Here is a 20,142-nt window from a genome sequence, read left to right as displayed (position 1 = left end):
ATTACCTGGATGTGTGCTGTCCCCATCCCACTCCATTCCTTCTCCTAGGAACTCATCTTCCAGATCATTAAACATGGATTATTTGCTCTTTGCTAGATGCTAAAGATAAAAAAAGGTTCTACTTTGTTCACTGATGAACCTTAACATCTAGGACAATGAGAAGTACAAAAAGAAAACTTTCAGGCCATCCAAGAGATTACTGGATTGTTTCAACAGACACCAAAAATAGGGAAGGTAGAAACATCCACTGACAGCCTTTCCAAATCTGAGCTACAAATCTGACAGCTTCCTTATCTAAACCATTTGTGTTGATTTCCAAATACTGTACTATAGACTGTCTAGAATTTCTCTCCCCAGGTTAGAAAACTACCCCATCTCAAGCTATCTTATTATGTGGCTTAACATTAATGTACCCAAGCAAGGCTGTCATTTTTTCCTTAAAATTCAGCCCACACAATGTCAATATTGATGTGAGATTCGTGTTGAAGTTTAGAGGTCATGCGTGCATCCATGCTAAGTTGCTTTAGTTGTGTCTGACTCTTTGCAACCCCATGGACTATAACCTACCAGGCTCCTCTGTCCATGGAATTCTCCAGGCAAGAATACTGGATTGGGTTGCCATGCCCTCTTCCAGGGGATCTTCTCGACCCAGGGACTGAACTTGCGAGTCCTGCATTGCAGGCGGATTCTTTACGGCTGAGACAAATGTCATGAAAAAGCAAAGAATAATAAAAATAATTTACAATCTCATGGACCCAGTGCCTGGTCTACTCCCGATACATTTCCCCACAGTGTGAATCAGGATTTGACCAAAAAAAAAGAAAAAGAAAAAAACAGGAGGAGCACTTGAGAATGAGGGAAACTTCTTCTAACTCCAAAGAGACATAGAATAGTACCCTCACTGCAGGATACTCACCAAGATCATAGGGTTTAAACCAGGCAAATGTATGTGTTTTCACACTTGGACAGAAGAAAGATGTTTGTTATATATTAGTGAACCAGAGGATGAATTTCTGACGCCTCAGGAACTTCCATTCCTGGGAACTAGGTAAGATCCATCTATTGTATAAAACGCCTGATTACAGAGTCCAAATCAGTCAGATATCATCTAAAAACACTGCCCTTGAGGAAACCCACTCCTAATTACCTTTTCCTTACACTTCTCTACATATTACCTTCTTCAGTTTTAAGATGACAATGCTGACTTGTTCCTGACTATCTTTCAAAGCTTCTGTAAACTTGAAATCTCTTTTGAGAATCTCTTGCAAAATATAGAGGACCTAATTATGAAATACTTACAAATACTATATTGACAGAGAAGTTAAATATGGTAGATGCTAATCAACACAGACTTTCTAGAATGTTGAGCAGGGGTTTTTTAGACAGCCTGAAGAAAAATCCCATAGAGTCATGTCATAGAATCTCAGTAGTCTGGATACTCAGGCTGCAAAATCCCTAAGGCCTGGAGGAAGAAATGGCAACCCACTGCAGTATTCTTGCCTGGAGAATCCCATGGACAGAGGAGCCTGGTGGGCTACAAGTCCATGGAGTTGCAAAAGAGTCAGACATGACTGAGTAACTGAGCAAAGGCATGGACTCTCCAGCCTAACTTACCAAGTATGTCTGAGGATGACTTCAGGGCTTTGACCTGGGGGTATTCACTCTTTTATTCATTATAGGCATAAGGAGATAGACTCTGCAGTCATCACCTGATTCTACAACACCCCTTTTGTCATTCTGTCTTACTGGGCCTGAGGGACATTGGGTCCCAACGGATACTAGGACTTGGAAAAACTCATTAATAACAAAGTAAATTTTATTGCTTCTCTGGGACAAATCCCCTGGGAGGTCTAAGGCAGTTATTTCTTAATTACTAAGTCATCTTTGGGTAGGGGAACAGGCAACAGAGGATGCAAGCTCCCGCCCTAATCCCACAGGAATACCCCTCTGACTGTGCTAAGTCACTTCAGTTGTGTCTGACTCTTTGTGACCCTATGGACCATAGCCCACCAGGCTTCTCTGTCCATGGGATTCTCCAGGCAAGAATACTGGAGTGGGTTGCTGTTTCCTTCTCCAAGGGATCTTCCCAACCCAGGGATCGAACCCGCCTCTCTTGTGCCTCCTATATTGGCAAGTGGGTTCTTTACCACTAGTGCCACCTAGGAAGCCCACTCCTCTGGCTACCATAGCCCAAAAGAGCTCGTTCTTCTCTAGGTTCTATATTATTTTCACTCCTGATGTATTTGCCTTCCTCCTTTAGAGGAAAATATAGGAGAACATTGACAAAGATATAGCAAATATCCTTAAACACTAATTATAAAATAAATATTGCTAAATTGGACTGTTTTGCAATTTGTTGTTGTTATTCAGTCCATAACTCAAGTCTGACTCTTTGCAACCCCCATGGACTGTAGTACACCAGGCTTTTCTGACCTTCACTATCTCCCCAAGTTTTCATGTCCACTGAGTCGGTGATGTTATTTAACCATTGTATCCTCTATCACCTCCTTCTCCTTTTGTCTCCAATATTTCCCAGCATCAGGGTCTTTTCCAATCAGTTGACTCTTTGCATCAGGTGACCAAACTATTAGAGCTTCAGCATCAGTCCTTTCAATGAATATTAAAGGTTGATTTCCTTTATGATTGACTGGTTTGATCTCCTTGCAGTCCAAAGGACTCTCAAGAGTCTTCTTCAGCACAATTCAAAAGCATCAATTCTTCAGTGCTCAGTCTTCTTTACAGTCCAACTCTCACATCCATACATGACTATGGGGAAAACCATAGCTTTGACTATACAGACCTTTGTCAACAAAGTGATGCCTGTGATTTTTAATATGCTGCCCAGGATCATCATAGCTTTCCTTCCAAGGAGCAAGCGTCTTTTAATTCATGACTACAGTCATATCTGCAGTGATTTTGGAGGCCAAGGAAAAAATATCTCAATACTTCCACATTTTCTCCTTCTATTTGCCATAAAGTGATAGGACCAGATGCCATGATTTTAGTTTTTTAATGATGCATTTCAAGCCAGCTTTTTCACTTTCCTCTTTCTCTCTCATATTTCTAAATATCCACCATTAATTGAATGAAAGTCAACTACAAAGTTGAAGACTACATACATCTGACAAAGGACTTGTAACCAGAACATATAAAGATCTCCTACAAATCAAATGAAAGAGATAGGTAACCCAGTAGAAAAATGGGCACAAGACTTGGCCAGATAATGTACAAAGAGGATATAGCTCTGGAGAATAACCATATGCAAGGGTACTTAACTTTGTTAGTCAGCAAGGAAATAGAAATGAAAACCACAATGTGATTACTACTATACACTTATCAAAAAACTCACAGGAAAAGGATGGGAAAAATTTCAAACCATGTTAAGAATGTGGAACAAGAGGATTCCATTGTTACGGGGCGCGGGGGGGGGGGGGGGGCGGTAAATGTGGCTGGCAACTGCTTAGCTCTGTCTTCTAAACTAAACGAGCACCTTCCCTATAATCCAGAAATCCCACTCTTCTGTAGAGATGCTCAGGAAGAACAGGGAGCTTCAGGATTCATAACAGCCAAAAACTGTTCATCAATGGTAGAATGGATGTTGTTAATGGCTTATTCACACAATAGAACTCTACACAGCAATGAAAATGAACAATCTACCACTGCACACAGCAATGTGGATGAACCTCACATACATAACACTGACTGAAACAGGGAGACAAGAAAGAGAACAAAAGGTGCACTTCCATTCAGATCGGCCCAAAAATGGGTAAAATTAATGTGTGCTGTGAATTAGTTATTAATTATTAACAACTGAAGGAGATCAGTCCTGGGTGTTCACTGGAAGGACTGATGCTGAAGCTGAAACTCCAATACTTTGGCCACTTCATGTGAGGAGTTGACTCATTGGAAAAGACCCTGATGCTGGGAGGGATTGGGGGCAGGAGGAGAAGGGGACGACACAGGATGAGATGGCTGGATGGCATCACCAACTCGATGGGCATGAGTTTGAGTAAACTCCGGGAGTCTGAGATGGACAGGGAGGCCTGGCGTGCTGCGATTCACGGGGTCGCAAAGAGTCGGACACGACTGAGCGACTGAACTGAACTGAACTGAACTGAACTGAATATTTAGATAGCTAATATATTTATTATTATTAAATTAACTAATTTAATAGCATAAATTAAATTAATGCTATTAATTTAGTGGCAAGAGAGTGAATGCCCCTGCAGGAACAGCAACTAGCAGAGACGTGACAGCATTCCTGCAGGGCTAGTAAAGTTTTTGATCTGACTGCTGGTTACTCTTGTTTGTTCAGTTTGTAAAAAGCCCTGCCAAAATTTTCACCTTTGGTTCTATATCCAAAAACTTCCTAAGCATCATTGGTTTTTCAGTCCATGTCTGATTATTATGCTATCTAGAGTAGATAAAGAATCTGCCTGCAATGCAGGAGACACAGGTTCAATCCCTGGGTCAGGAAGATCTCCTGGAGGAGGGCATGAAAACCAATCCATTACTTTTGTCGGGAAAATCTCATGGACAGAGGAGCCTGGCAGGCTACAGGCCAAAGGGTCACAAAGAGTCAGACATGACTGAAGCAACTGAGCGCACACACACACAGAGACTCCCTGAGGGTTTCAGCGCTGGTTCTTGCTTTAGCAATCTTATTCCCAGATGTGTTTGTTTATCTTTGGGTTTGTGCCAGACACTGTGTATTGAAGGGAAAGCACTTGAAATCTTAGATGATATTATTTTCCTCCAAATACTTTTTTTCAATTTTTTTCCTTAGTACTTGGAGTCACCAGCAATCCAGGATCATCCCAATCCAAATTTAGTTCTCAAGATTCTGTGGACCTCTAACCCAGGCTAGAGCATATGTGTGTTGTTCTCGCCAATTATGGTTTGCTTTTACACCTAGGGCACCTATAGGACAGCTGCCCGGTATGAAGTTGTTTTACTCCTTGTAAACAAGACCCATTTCCCAAGACCTTTGCTTATGGATACTAACTTTGGAAACAATTATCCAGGTTCATCTCAACAAGCTGTCTCGGGATTGCCTCCCCAAGCCGTCTCCAAAACTGATAAATAGATCTGATGTGGCTCCAGTTCAGCTCCTCTCTTCATGAACCCGGTATCCAAGGGTTGGCTCTCAGATTCCCCAAGCTCATCAGAACATCCACAGTCTTTTTCTCCTTTTGTGCAGGCACTGAAGTTCCAGGCACTGATTCCATCCTTCCTAACTTCAGCGAATGAATGAATCACCAAGTTCTATTCAGAAAGAGGGCCTCAGTGTCCTCCACGTCCTGACTGAATTTTCATCCGTCCAGCAGGAAAGTGCAAGCGGCAGAACTAGGCAGCCCTGTGACCAACACAGAACAGTGGGAAAAGTCTGCACATTTCAGAAATATTCATATCCTCTGCCTCTCTCATCCCTTTCTTATCTTCTCTTCTCCATTCACTCTGTCTCTCACAAATATACTCACATACTTTGAAAATCTTCATTATCGTCTAACTCCTTAGTATTTAAGGTAATTAACAATGCCTCCTATCTTGTTAGCACTCTAGTTTTCAAAGGGCTATCACTAGCCCTGTGGCACGTGATTCTCAAAGGTATAAGAAAGGCTTTACAGGTGAGATGAAGAGCTCAAGGAGGTTTCATGCCCTCCTCAGGGTCCTTCCACTAAAAAGCAGCACTGGAGAGACAAAAGGATGGCTTTCTAAGGCTGAGTTTGGAGCCCTTTTCCATGACACCTCAAACTATCTCCCCTCTCCATCCGGCCACACTGCAGAGGAGTTTGTGTCTCTAAAGCCAGCTGACCACACACATGCTCAGAACCCACTGGCTCTTACAAAAAGAACAGTGTTTCCCGAAGTGTACAACCAGAAACATCAGGTGATTTCAAAAAAGACTTTGTTTGCAGAATAAGAGCCAGTATTTCAAGGAAGCGAGCCAGAAAATGGACTTTTATTTAGTTTTAAAGCATCATGGGTGACCCTGATGGACACTAAAGTGTAGGAGACTCCTGTGTTGATGGCCGAAGCAGAGGTAGAGATTCCTCAGGTCCTCTGAGTTTTCCCAGCCCTCATTCCTGCCTCCCTCCCTCCCTCCTATCAGGCAGATGCCCCAGAGGATCCTGAATCCAAGCAACAGGTTGTGAAAGGAAATAGTTTCTGATGAGGTCAAAGGAGGTGGAAGACCTCTGTCTTCATGGCAGAAACAGGTGGTGGCCAGATGTGCTTAGGGCTGGGGTTACTTGGGGAGTCACCATGGTGCACCTGTCATTCTCAGGTCAATTTGGGGGAGGTCTTGGGATGAGCCCATCAGTCCCCACTTCTCATTGAAACTCTGTTTTCTGATAGACAAGCAGCCTCTTCAACTCGAAGCCTCATTTACATACTGTGAGAGATAAATGAGCTCATCCACAGTATAGAACCATAGGTGAATGATATGAGTATCAAACAGCAGATGTGGGAAGCTGTACATGCAAAAAAGTCTCTAGAGAATGTCCTAAGGATTACTCCCACTTCACTCAAACATCAAAGGACCACCACATGACTACTTTGTAATTTGGAATCTTAATGGTAAAAGAGAAATGAACCATCACCCACCTCCACCAAATGTTTGAATCACCTCTGAAATGATCACTGAGCTCACTCTATCATGCAGGCTGTTCATTGTGTTTGATCTTTGTTAATTTGATTAATATGTGTCTTGGGGTGTTTCGCCTTGGGTTTATCCTGTTTGGGACTCTCTGGGTTTCTTGGACTTGGGTGGCTATTTCCTTCCCCATTTTTGGGAAGTTTTCAGCTATTATCTCCTCGAGTATTTTCTCATGGCCTTTCTTTTTGTCTTCTTCTTCTGGGACTCCTATGATTCGAATGTTGGGGCGTTTCACATTGTCCCAGAGGTCCCTGAGGTTGTCCTCATTTCTTTTAATTCTTTTTTCTTCTTTCCTCTCTGCTTCATTTATTTCCACCATTTTATCTTCTATCTCACTTATCCTATCTTCTGTCTCTGTTATTCTACTGTTGGTTCCCTCCAGAGTGTTTTTGATCTCATTTATTGCATTATTCATTTTTAATTGACTCTTTTTTATTTCTTCTAGGTCCTTATTAAACATTTCTTGCATCTTCTCAATCTTTGTCTCCAGGCTATTTATCTGTAACTCCATTTTGTTTTCAAGATTTTGGATCATTTTTATTATCATTATTCTAAATTCTTTTTCAGGTAGATTCCCTATCTCCTCCTCTTTTGTTTGACTTGGTGGGCATTTTTCATGTTCCTTTACCTGTTGGGTATTTCTCTGCCTTTTCATCTGTTTAGATTGCTGTGTCTGGAGTGGGCTTTCTGTATTCTGGTGGTCTGTGGTTCCTTTTTAATGTGGAGGTTTCACCCAGCGGGTGGGGTTGGACGATTGGCTTGTTAAGGTTTCCTGGTTAGGGAGATTTGCGTCGGTGTTCTGGTGCGTGGAACTGGATTTCTTCTCTCTGGAGTGCAATGGAGTGTCCAGTAATGAGTTTTGAGATGGGTCTATGTGTTAGGTGTGACTTTGGGCAGCCTGTATGTTGACGCTCAGGGCTACGTTCCTGCGTTGCTGGAGAATTTGCGTGGTATGTCTTGTTTTGAAACTTATTGGCTCTTGGGTGGTGGTTGGTTTCAGTGTAGGTATGGAGGCTTTTGGTTGGTCTCTTATTACTTAATGTTTCGTGTAGTCAGGAGTTTTCTGGTGTTCTCAGGTTTTGGGCTTAAGTCTCCTGCCTCTGGATTTCAGTTTTATTCTTCCAGTAGTCTAAAGACTTCTCCAACTATACAGCACTGATAATAAAACTTTTAGGTTAATGGTGAAAAGGTTCTCCACCGTGAGGGACACCCAGAGAGGTTCACAGAGTTACACAAAGAAGAGGAGAGGAAGGAGGGAGGTAGAGATGAGCAGGAGGAGAAAAAGGGGGACTCAAGAGGAGAGAGACAGATCTACGTAATTCTCTGTTCCCAAAATGTTCTCCGTAGCCCAGACACCCACAGAGATTCACAGAATTGGATTGGGAAGAAAAGGGGAAGGGAGGAAACAGAGGTGTTCTGAGGTAGAAAACGGAGAGTCAAAACTGGGAGACAGTAATCAACACATTCCATGCAGGCTGTTCAAAAGCCTTCTGTGAATCACTTTCCCTCTGCCAACCCCTCTGTAGGCACAGCACTTAAGTCTTCTGGAATATAACCTGAACTTTCTGCCTCTTTTACGTTTTCTAGCTCCTGAACTGAACAATCTACAACGCTTTGCACATGAAGGCCACAATAATACCTTCTTCACTCTTCTCTCCTCCATGTAGATAGCACCAAGAGGACAGCCACATGTGAATCTCCACCTTGACATTCTGGGTCATTTCCTGCAGACAAGGTGGGCTGAGGCTGTACCCAGGTGAGTGGGGAGAAAAGCCATGTCCAGGATGGAGTCAAGACTGGGGCCACTGATTCTTCTTGGTTCTGAGAGCAGGGTTGCCTACTGAGCCGGGGTCGGGGGCAGGGGGGTGTTACTCAGAAACATTGAGAAACGGTAAAGAATAGGATTCCTTTTGAGCGCCCCTGCCCCCAATAACATCATCTCTCCATCCACTTACACAGGGCTTTAAGGATGGTGGAATGTTTCGACATCTAGCATTTCAGATCTTTTCTAAATGCTCAGTGAGGTAGGCATTTTTTGTTTTGGCTGTTCTGGGCCTTCATTGCTGCACATGGGCTTTCTCTAGTTGAGGCAAGCTGGGGGTACTCTCTAGATGCAGTGCGCAGGCCTGTCATTGCTCTGGCTCTTGTTACAGAGCACAGGCTCTAGGCACACAGGCTTCAGTAGTTGCAGTATGTGAGCTCAGTCGCTGTCCCTCAAGAGCTCCAGAGTGCTGGTTCCGCAGTTGTGCCGCACAGGCTTAGTAGCTCCCCGGCATGTGGGATCTTCCTGGATTAGGGATCGAACCCATGTCCCCTGTATTGGCAGGCAGATTCTTTTTTTTTTTTTTTTTTTTATTAGTTGGAGGCTAATTACTTTACAATATTGTAGTGGGTTTTGTCATACATTGACATGAATCAGCCATGGAGTTACATGTATTCCCCATCCCGATCCCCCCTCCCACCTCCCTCTCCACCCGATTCCTCTGGGTCTTCCCAGTGCACCAGGCCCGAGCACTTGTCTCATGCCTCCAATCTGGGCTGGTGATCTGTTTCACTATAGATAATATACATGTTTCAATGCTGTTCTCTAGAATCATCCCACCTTCGGGCAGGCAGATTCTTAACCACTGGACCACCAGGATAGTCTGAGGTAGGCATCTTTACTCTTGTTTAATGTGTGGTAGAGTGGCTAGGGTGTCGACTCCAGAGACACAGAATGGGACCCAAATCCCAACTTTGTCACTAACTAGTAGAAGGAATTTGGGAAATTCATTAACCTGCTAAGTCTCAGTCACCTCATCCACAAAATGGGGTAATAAAAACAAATAGTACTGTTGTGCAGACTAAATAGAAGAGACAGATAGATAGATAGTCACAACACATTATCTGAGCAAATAGGGTAGTTGTTTGGTTTTTTTTGAAAAAAAAAAAAAAAAGAGTTGTATGTATTACGTGGGGTTTAGACATAAACTTCTGACTCGAAATCTCAAAATAACAGTGTATATATGTCTATGCTACTTTCTCCATTTGTCTCATTTTTTCATTTGCCCATTTCTTCTCCTTCCCCCACTGTGTCCACAAGTCCGTTCTCTAGATCTGCGTCTCCTTTCTTTCCCTGAAAATAGGTTCATCAATACCACTTTATGGGCGAGAAGTTACTATATAACACAGAGAGCCCAGCCAGGGGCTCTGTGATGATCTAGAGGGGTGGAATGGGGAAGGGGAGGGAGGCTCAAGAGGGAGGTGACATGTGTATAATTATGGTTGATTTGCATTGTTGTATGGCAGAAACCATCACAACATTGTAAAGCAATTTTCCTCCAATTAAAAAATAAATTTTAAAAAATCTCAAAATTAAATGTGAATTATTATCCAATACATAGGATAAATTCCAAGAAATGTAGCAGAAAAATAATAATAAAAAAATGAAAGTAGATTCTCATTAAATGAGGTGAGACATAATTTTTAAATCAGAAAAGACATTATAAGTCAGATAAATCAATGAAGGAGAAACATCCTTCACATTTCAAATTTCAAAAATAGCAAAATATGAATAGTTGTTCTCTATCTTCCTATAGTGGAATACAATGTAGTTCCTAAACAGAGTTGGTAAATTTTAACTTTAAGAATAAAGAAAAAAATTATGCAGGTATAAATATAGCTTATTTAAGGAGGAAAAATAGGAAACAAATTACAATTTTGAACTGGAGGAAGCTCTTCATCTCATTGTTGACTGAATAAAGATGACTGGAAAAATAAAAGTATGCTCACTAAAAATGTTAACAGTAGTTGCATGGCAGAATTTGGGATGATGTTTACTTTCTTTCGATTTAAATTTTTCTGTATTGCTTGACTCATTCACACTGGAAATTTTTGCTCATATCAATAGATTGCAATGCATTAGAAACTATTTTGGGAAAATGAATTCCATGGGACTTCTTTTAAAATTTACATATGAAATTATTGAAAAAATTTCAACAAATTCCAGATAACAGAAATAGACAATAAGTGAATATAAGTTTAAGATAGAAGATAATGCAAACAAATTATATGCAAAAAAATGCAAATAAAAAAATTAAATCATATAAGGATGGCATATAAAAAGAAATAACAGAATAACAGATAAACCTCATTTATAAATGTGGCTACAACAGTCTAAATTAAAGAACTGGAAATCAACTTCAGTATTTTATACCAGGATTGGAAGTGTTTCAATATTATCAGAGCTATTAATGTAACAGGCACTGAAAAATCATTTGATCAGAAATGAAAATACATAATTATTAAAATAATGTTACCAAAACACAAATAAAAGAATAGTTGTGAGGGACTTCCCTGGTGGGCCATCAGTTAAGACTCCCCACTCCCAATGCAGGTGGCATGGGTACAGGTTCAATCCTTGGTCAGGGAACTAAGATCCCACAAGCCAAAATAGTTACTAAATATATACATCCTCCTGTGCTTAAACATTTTAATGATCCTCACTGCACCTGGAATAAATTTTAAACTCATAACAAGGCTCTGAATGACCTGACTCCCTGCTTACCTATACAATCCCATATCTCACCACTCTGCTCTCCAGCCATCCCAAACTATATTTAATTCCTTAAATACAACAAAAGCACAGCTTGGGTCCTTTGCACATTGAACTCTCTTTCCGAAATGCTCTCAACACTTCATAGACTGACTTTTTTTCACCCTTCACATAATAAAAATATCAAATATAAACAGTTGTTATCTATCTCCATAAAGTATAATTTGATGTATCTTATTTACATACTTTTTTATTTTTTGAATTTAAAAAAGTTTTATTTCTTACATATTAAGTTTTCAAAAGGAAAAAATGCACATTATGCTATCTTCATCCTCAGTATGCCTGAAAGGTATTTTGTAAGAAGCAAAACATTGATCTCATGGGTGTATGTTCAGACACTCAGTTGTGATCGACCCTTTTGCGATCCCATGAACTGTAGTGTAGACCAGCAGGCTCCACTGTCCATGGAATTTCCCAGAGTACTGGAGTGGTTGCCATTTCCTTCTCCAGGGTATCTTCAAAATCCAGGGATCAAACCCACATTACCTGCATCTCCTGCATTGGCAGGCAGATTCTTTTCCACTGCACCACCTGGGAAGTCCATTGCTCTCACATTTCCCCCTAAACAGACAATTGTCTCAATGCCATTTACTGACTAATACAAAATGTATCTCCTGGTAAAAGTGCTCCCATAATAATCAACTAAACGCTACATGTTATTTGGCCTACATTTGAGTTTCTGTTCAATTCTATCAACCTGTTTATTCCACCGGTATCACACTGTTTCAGAATCTTTCATATTTGGCAGAGGAAGAATCTCCTTATTATTCTCTTTTCCAGAATTTTCCTAATTTATTCTCACACTTTTTAGGCTAAAATGAGATGAGATTTTTCTTTCTCAAAAAACCTGTTAGAATTTTGACTTCAAATGAGTTAAAATTTATATTAATTCAGTAGAATATGCATCTTTGGGATCTTAATGTGCTTACCCATTTATTGAGTTTTTATCATATGCTTCTCTGGAGAATTTACAGAACTTGACTGATCCTTGTTAACATTTGGGGGGGGCAGTGCAGGGTCTTTGTTGCTACACAGGCTTCCCTCTAGTTGAGGTGAGTGGGGCTACTCTCTAGCTGCGGTGTACAGACTTCTCATTGAGGTGGCTTCTCTTGCTGTGGAGCCCAGGCTCCGGGTGTGCGGGCTTCAGTAGTTGCGGTTCTCAGACTCCAGAGCGCTGGCTCAATAGTCGTGGTGCATGGGCTGAGCTGCTCAGTGTCATGTGGGATCTTCCCATGTCTCCTGCATTGGCAGGCAGATTCTTTGCCCCTGAGTCACTAGGGAAGCCCTGATTCTTGTTAACATTTTAACACACGGGTTTTTTCAGTTGTTGATGTGGATGGGATTATTTCACATTATATTTTAATCTTATTATTCCTGAGTATTGTTATTGTACAATAATAATAAGGAGTATTTCTTGAGCATTCACTGCAGGCCAGCTATCTATGTTAAGCACTTTATTCATTTTATTCTCACCTTAACCCATTTTTCACATGAAGAAATGGGATCTTAAAGAGCCAGGTAACTTGCCTGACGTTTCAGAGTTAGAAAGTGTCAGAGCCCAGACTTAACTTCAAGTGTTTTGAAATCCCTTTTTATTTCTAGTAGCATATCAGTTGATTGTTTTAGATTTCCTGAATATATCATCTTATCAGCAAATAATGGTAATTTTTACATTTCCTTTCTAATATTTTTACCTTTTTCCCCTTTGTCCAATTGCATAACATCAGTTTTTTTTACTGAAGACACTTGTTTTAAATATCATTAAATCTACAGAATATCATAACATACTGATCTTTAAGCACATCAAGAGAGTTGTAACAAGATGTGGTTTAAAATAAGACCTAGGCATTATTCCTATTATATTGAGTATGCCAGACTAGAATTTGCCAGAATGACTAAATTACATGAAGATTTTCCATATCTTGTTTTTGTGTTTGTTACATTGTCTCTTATATCCCCAAAAAGTATAAAATTTAGTCTAAGATACTGTTCATGTTAGGAAAACAGTTGATTTTGCTTATTTTAATGCTTTTATTTACTTGAGGGCATATAGTAAACATCTGTGTTGTATTGCAGGAAGTTGGGGAAATGGATGGAAGCAACCATAGTAGAGTCTCTGAGTTCCTGCTCCTTGGGCTGTCAGAGAGTCCTGAGCATCAGAGGATCCTGTTTTGGATGTTTCTGTCCATGTACCTGGTCACAGTGGTGGGAAATGTGCTCATCATCTTGGCCATCAGCTTTGATTCCCACCTGCACACTCCCATGTACTTCTTCCTGGCCAACCTCTCCTTCACCGACCTCTTCTTCGTCACCAACACAATCCCCAAGATGCTGGTGAACCTTCAGTCCCAGAACAAAGCCATCTCATATGGAGGGTGTCTGACCCAGCTCTACTTCCTGGTCTCCTTGGTGGCTCTGGACAACCTCATCCTGGCCATGATGGCATATGACCGCTACGTGGCCATCTGCCGCCCGCTCCACTACACCTCGGCCATGAGCCCAAGGGTCTGTATTTCACTCCTTACCCTGTGCTGGGCACTCTCTGTCCTGTACGGCCTCATTCACACCCTCCTCATGACCAACGTGACCTTCTGTGGGTCCGGGAAGATTCACTATATCTTTTGCGAGATGTATGTCTTATTGAGACTCGCATGTTCCAACACCCAGATCAATCACACAGTGCTGATTGCCACAGGATCCTTTATCTTCCTCACCCCCTTTGGGTTCATGGTCATGTCCTATGTCTGGATTGTCAGAGCCATCCTCCGAATACCCTCAGCCTCCAGCAAGTACAAAGCCTTCTCCACCTGTGCCTCCCATTTGGCTGTGGTCTCCCTCTTCTATGGGACCCTTTGTATGGTATATCTGAAGCCTCTCGACACCTACTCCATGAAGGACTCAGTAGCCACAGTGATGTATGCTGTGGTGACCCCCATGATGAACCCTTTCATCTACAGTCTGAGGAACAAGGACATACATGGGGCTCTGGGAAGATTCTTCATAGGAAAGTCTTTCAGAGGTTGACTTGAGGATAAATTTGGAAAGGGCATTACAGTGGAGATAGGAATTTCCTTCACCATGTCCAAGGCATTGTCCTATGTGGGATACAGGATAGATTTAGCTCAAAATAATCTCATATGACTATGATGAAAAGATACACAAAGTACAACCCAATGTCCACCACACCTGACCAGTTTTGAAAATAAATAAAGTACCACTAACAAAAAATGCAGGTTCGACCCCTGGGAAGATCCCCTGAAGTTGAAAATGGTAATCCACTCCAGTATTTTTGCCTGAAAACTTCCAGGGACAGAGGAGTCTGGTGGGTTACAGGCCATGAGGTTGCACAGAGTCGGACATAACTGAGTGACTAACACGCACACACACACACACAACACTAATTAATAGTAGAAGCTTGCAGGATCAAATCCTTCAGCTTGCACTAACCTAGGATTACAGTCCCAGCCTTACCCAGATATACCCAGTTATGGCTTAGTGAATCTCACGTGTTCGCTAACATACACTCACTCATATTCTTCTGAACTCTGAACTTCTTTGAGGAGCCTGCTGCCTTCAAGCCATTTATAGAATACACCTGACAATACACGCACTGCAGGTACCCTGAGTGAGGCCACCCCCTTCCTGAAGCTCTCTCTGCCAGACACAGCTCCCACTGCTTCAGTTTTGACCCACAGTCCCTCTGGACACAGCCTCTGGTATTCAGGCAGAAATAGAAAGATATTTCTGTGTTTTTCTCTGGGCTGATTTTTATCCCTTGGACTCCAAAGCCACACTACATCACTTGCCTTTTTCCTGCAATTTTTTTCCTCTGAGAGAAATCAGACTTTGTCCTCAGGAAGCCCATCCTGCCCCTTATTTCTGTGGCTCTTCACCTTCCATCTCTTCTTCATTACCTCAAAACAAAACTCTCAAACATTTCAACACATGCTCACAAACAGGAGTGGTGGTGGAGGGAGCAGAAGGGGAGGAGGTCATTGTGAGATCCAATCTCTGTTTAGGTTCTATGATTCGGATGCCAATTCTAACGTGTGTGTGTTCTGTCCATACCACTAAGCAATTCTCTGACATCAGATAGGGGTCCTACAGTTCCTCAATTATAACAGTATCAGTATCAGAGTATTGTATCAGTACTCTGTAACAGTAACAGTATCAGTATCAGAGATGGCATCAGATTCCACAAGTTAAGGGCTCACCTCCCCACCCCCACCCCACCACTTCCGATGACAATCTCAAGTCCAAGTTGTCACCTGTGCTTCTGACTGACCAGCTACAGACAGGAGGTTCCTAAGACCCCTTCTTTGGGCTCAATTGGTTTGCTAGAGGTCCTTACAGAACTCAGAGAAAACATTCCACTTACCAGACTACCAATTTATTATAAAAAGTCATAACTCAGAAACAGTCTGGTGGAAGAGACTCACAGGGCAAGGCATGTGGGAAGGGGCATGGAGCTTCTATGCCGTCTCTGGGTGCAGCACTCTACCTAAACCTCCAAGTGTCACCAACTCAGAAGCTGTCTGAACCCCTGTCCTTTGCAGTATTTATACAGACTTTATTACATAGGCATAACTCATTAAATCTCCAGCCACTGGTTATTGATTCAACCTCCAGTTCCTCACACTTTTCCAGAGACTGGGGTAAGGACAGTGAGGCTGAAAGTTCCTAAAGGGGAAAGAAGTCCAAAAAAGAAGGGCTATACGTATACATTGGAGGAGGAAATGGCAACCCACTCCAGTATTCTTGCCTGGAGAATCCCATGGACAGGGAAGCCTGGCAGGCTATACAGTCCATGGGACTGCAAAGAGTCAGACACAACATAGCAACTACACAGATATGTATACACACAGCTGAGTCACTCTGCTGTCCCGCAGAAACTAACACAACATTGTAAAGCAATTGTATTCCAATAAAAAAAATTAATTAATAAAAATATTTTTTAATGTGGAACAGGAGGAATCCATTGCTACTAGGAGGGTGATCATTACAAGTGTGATGGAAACCTGTTTAGCCCTATCTTCTAAACAAACACCTACAGTATCATCCACAAATCCCACTCCTCCACAGGGATGCCCAAGAGGAATATGCAGCTTCACTATTCACAACAGCCAAAACTGGAAACCACAAATCCCCATCAATGGTAGAATGGATTTTTTAATGGCTTATTCACACAATAGAATGCCATACAGCAATGAAAATGAAAAGTCTACAACCACATACCACAAAGTGGATGAACCTCACATGCATAATGTTGAGTGAAAGAGGTAGACAAGAAAATAAAAAAGGTGCACTCCCATTTAAATAGGTGCAAAAACGGGTAAAACTAACTCATCCTTTTAGGAGTCAAGGAAGTGATTGCCCCTGCAGGAACAGCAACCAGCAGAGAACGTGACAGGATTCCTGCAGAGTTAGCAATGTGTTTGTGATCTGACTGCTGGTTATTCATGTTGGTTCAGTCTGCAAAAAGTCCTGCCAAATTTTCCATTCTTGGTTCTGTATGCTAAAACATCATAAACATCATTGCTTCTCATCCTGTGTCTGACTACTATACTATCTACAGTCTCTGAGGGCTTCCCTGGTGACTCAGACGGTAAAGAATCTGCCTGCAATGCAGCAGACCCAGGTTCAGTCCTTGAGTCAGGAAGACTCCCTGGAAAAGGGAACGGCTACCCACTCCAGTATTCCTGTCTGGAGAATTCCATGAACAGAGGAGCCTCTGTATGCCTTTCAGCTGTTAGTTCTTGCTTTAGTAATCTTATTTATGTGTCTGCTTATCTTTAGCTTTGTGCTTGATGCTATGATTGAAAATGTGATGAAGAAAAATATTTGAGGTCTAAGGTGATGCTATTTTCCTCCAAATACAACTTTTTTAAATTTCTTTGATGCAGGACTTGGACTCACTAGCAATCTGGGATCATCTTAACCCAAATATAGTCCCTGAGACTTTCTGAACCTCTGGTGATTCAAAGCCAGGCTGCACTCTATGTGAAGTCTTCTTTATTTCTGGGTTAATCCAATCCTAGGAAAACTAGGATTAAGATTTCTGCCCAAGGTGGAATTGGTTTACTCCTTGTAAATAAGATTCATTTCCCAAGATCTCTGCTTACAGATATTAACATTGAAGCAATTATCCAGGTTCATCTCAACAAGCTGTCTTGGGACTACCTCCCCAAGGCCTCACCAAAGCCGATATATAAATCTGATGTGGTCTCAGTTCAGCCCCTTCACTTATAGACTAAGGATCCAACCATCAGTTCTTGGGTTCGCCATCCTCATCAAGGCATGAACTGCTTACCTGTTTTCTCCTTGTTTGCATGGGCTGATTATTCAGACACCAACTGCCCTGCTTCCCACCTTTAGCCAAAAGGAAGAGTCACCAAGTCCTATTCAGAAAGCAATGTCTTAGGTCCTTTATATCCATCCTGACTGAAATTGCATCCTACATAGGATGAAAGTGTAGGTGGCAGCACCAGGGAACTCTGAGACCAGCAGAGAGCTGTGGGTAAGACCTGGTCATTTCTGGCTTACGCTCTCTCTTTTCTCCCTTTCTTATTATATCTCTCTTCTCCATGTTCTCTCTCACACAAACATACTCACATACTTCAAAGTGTTCATATAATCTAACCACTTCATATTTAAAGGTGATGTAATCATCCCTCCAGGACTTCCCTGGTGGTCCAGTGGTTAAGGATCCACCTGCCAATGCACGGGACATGGGTTTGATCCCTGGTCCGGGAAGATTCCACATGCCAAGAGGCAGCTAGGCAGCTGCACTGCAACTACCGAGGCCGTGCTCTGGAATCCTCAAGCTGCAACTACCGAGGCTGTGCGCCACAACTACTGAAGCCCCGCACCCTAGAGCCCACACACAGCAACCAGAGAGTAGCCCAACTAGAGAAAGTTCACATACAGCAATGAAGACTCATAAATTAAAAAATAAAGTGGTGTGTACATGTCAAAGAAAAAAGATCACCCCTCCAATTTGTAATTTAATGCAGGAGATGTAAGAGATGGGGGTTCCATCCCTGGGTTGGGAAGACCCCCTGGAGGAGGGCATGGCAACCCACTCTGGTATTCTTGCCTGGAGAATCCCACAAACAGAAGGCCCTGGCGGACTACAGTCCATAGGGTCACAAAGAGTCAGACACAACTGACACGATTTAGCACGCATGCACAGGTTGCAAGTGTTTTCCTGGTGGCTCAGACGATAAAGAATCTGCCTGCAACGCAGAAGACCCAGATTCAATCCCTGGGTCTGAACAATTGTGAAGATCTCTTGGAGAAGGGAATGGCCACAGGTCATGGGATCACAAAGAGTTGGACATGACTGAGTGACTAACACACACACAGACATAGAGGTTTCAAAGTGTCATCATATGCCCTGTTGAATACAGTTCTCAAAGTGGCAAAGAAGTCTTCATTGGTGCAATGAGAAGGCTCAGAGAGGTTGCATGCCCACTTCAAGATCATGCAGTTGGGAAGCAAAAGAGAACAGGAGGCCAACTTTCCAGCATCACGTGTGGAGCCCTTTTCCACACTCTCCCCATATTCTCCATTCTCCATCCAGCCACCCTGCACTGAAGTTTGTGTCTGTATGACCATTTGACCACACAAGTGTTTAGAACCCGCTGACTCTTAAACAGACTCAGGTCAGTGTTTCCCGAAGTACACAATCAGAATCATTGAAGGCTTGCTGCAAATGACTTCATTCTCAGAGTGAAGTCCTAACAAACACCTTACACATACATATCTATGTTTCTTTCTGATTGTATTTCAAGATAAATCCATAAAACTGTGTGTCGGTGCATGCATAGTCACGTCCAACTCTTTGCAACTCCATGGATTGCAGCCCTCCAGGCTCCTCTGTCCATGGAATTTTTCAGGCAAGAATACTGGAGAGGGTTGTCATTTCCCACTCCAGGGAGTCTTCCCAACCCAGGGATCGAACCCACATCTCTGGTATCTCCTGCATTTACAAATGGGTTATTTACCACTACTGGGACTGCTCAAAGGGATACTTTATTTAAGAGCCCATGACATGGAATGTCAAGTTTCCTTATAGAACATTGTTCTTATTTATTTCCTTTCATCAGATATAAAACTGCCTGTTCATCCCATCTTTTGATAAGTAATGTTTGTTCATGTGCTTAATGACTTGGAATTTCTTCTTTTATGAATTGCATGTTCCTGTCTGTTCCAGTGTGGGGAGGGAGGCAGTGGTAATTTTATTACTAACTTAACTAGATCTTTCTCTTTTTAGCATTTTAAGCCTTTACATATCACATCCATGGCAAGAATTTTTCCTTTCTGGCATTCTTGTTTGTTTATGTTTTGCTGCTATTTTATGGTGTTTTGGTGAAGGAGGTCTTTTACTTTTACAAAATAAAATATGACATAACTTTTCATTGTATTTTTCTCCTTCAATGCCGTTCTTGTGAAGACAGTTCCCATATCAACGCTTTTTTTCCCTAATGAAACAATGTAATAGAGAAAAAGAGAAACGATATTCACTTCCCTCCTTTGCAAATATTCCACTTCAAAATGACCAAAGAAATTTAAAAAGTAATTTAAAAATTGAAAACCACTCTAGAGAACAGGTGACATCCTAAATCAGGAACTTAAGAGGAATCATTGCATGATGTGGATCAATGGGCTTGGATTGAGGGACAAGCTATAAGGTGTCAAAAGACCCAGCAGATTTAGTGCAAAGTTTTTGCTGGGGAGAAAATTGGTAGTGATTCTCTTCAATGAGGTCCTGGAAAATCAGTAAGTAAGGAACAGCAAGGGATGAAGCAGTCAGTGGAACAGGGAGAAAGACCCTAAAATATGTCAGGAACTGCCCCGGGCTCAGAGCAAAAAGGCACTGATTGCAGCT

The 20,142-nt window shown here is 41.9% G+C and overlaps 1 protein-coding gene across 1 annotated transcript; it reads left to right on the top strand.

Moving 5' to 3' along the window:
• Positions 1 to 13,297: 13,297 nt before the first annotated feature.
• On the top strand, positions 13,298 to 14,276 carry LOC122693397 (olfactory receptor 1D2). The gene has a single exon (XM_043900899.1). The coding sequence runs from the start codon at positions 13,341 to 13,343 to the stop codon at positions 14,274 to 14,276; it is 936 nt and encodes a 311-aa protein (XP_043756834.1). The 5' UTR covers positions 13,298 to 13,340.
• The last annotated feature ends 5,866 nt before the right edge of the window (positions 14,277 to 20,142 follow it).

The sequence above is a fragment of the Cervus elaphus genome, chromosome 5 (assembly GCF_910594005.1).
Source record: "Cervus elaphus chromosome 5, mCerEla1.1, whole genome shotgun sequence".
NCBI lineage: Eukaryota > Metazoa > Chordata > Mammalia > Artiodactyla > Cervidae > Cervus > Cervus elaphus.
The sequence above is the reverse complement of the archived record's forward strand: the minus strand, read 5'-3'. Positions and strand labels throughout refer to the sequence as shown.

What these genes read in the sequence shown, in the direction of transcription:
- LOC122693397 (XM_043900899.1), top strand. Translation starts at nt 13,341, where the DNA reads ATGGATGGAAGCAACCATAGTAGAGTCTCTGAGTTCCTGCTCCTTGGG.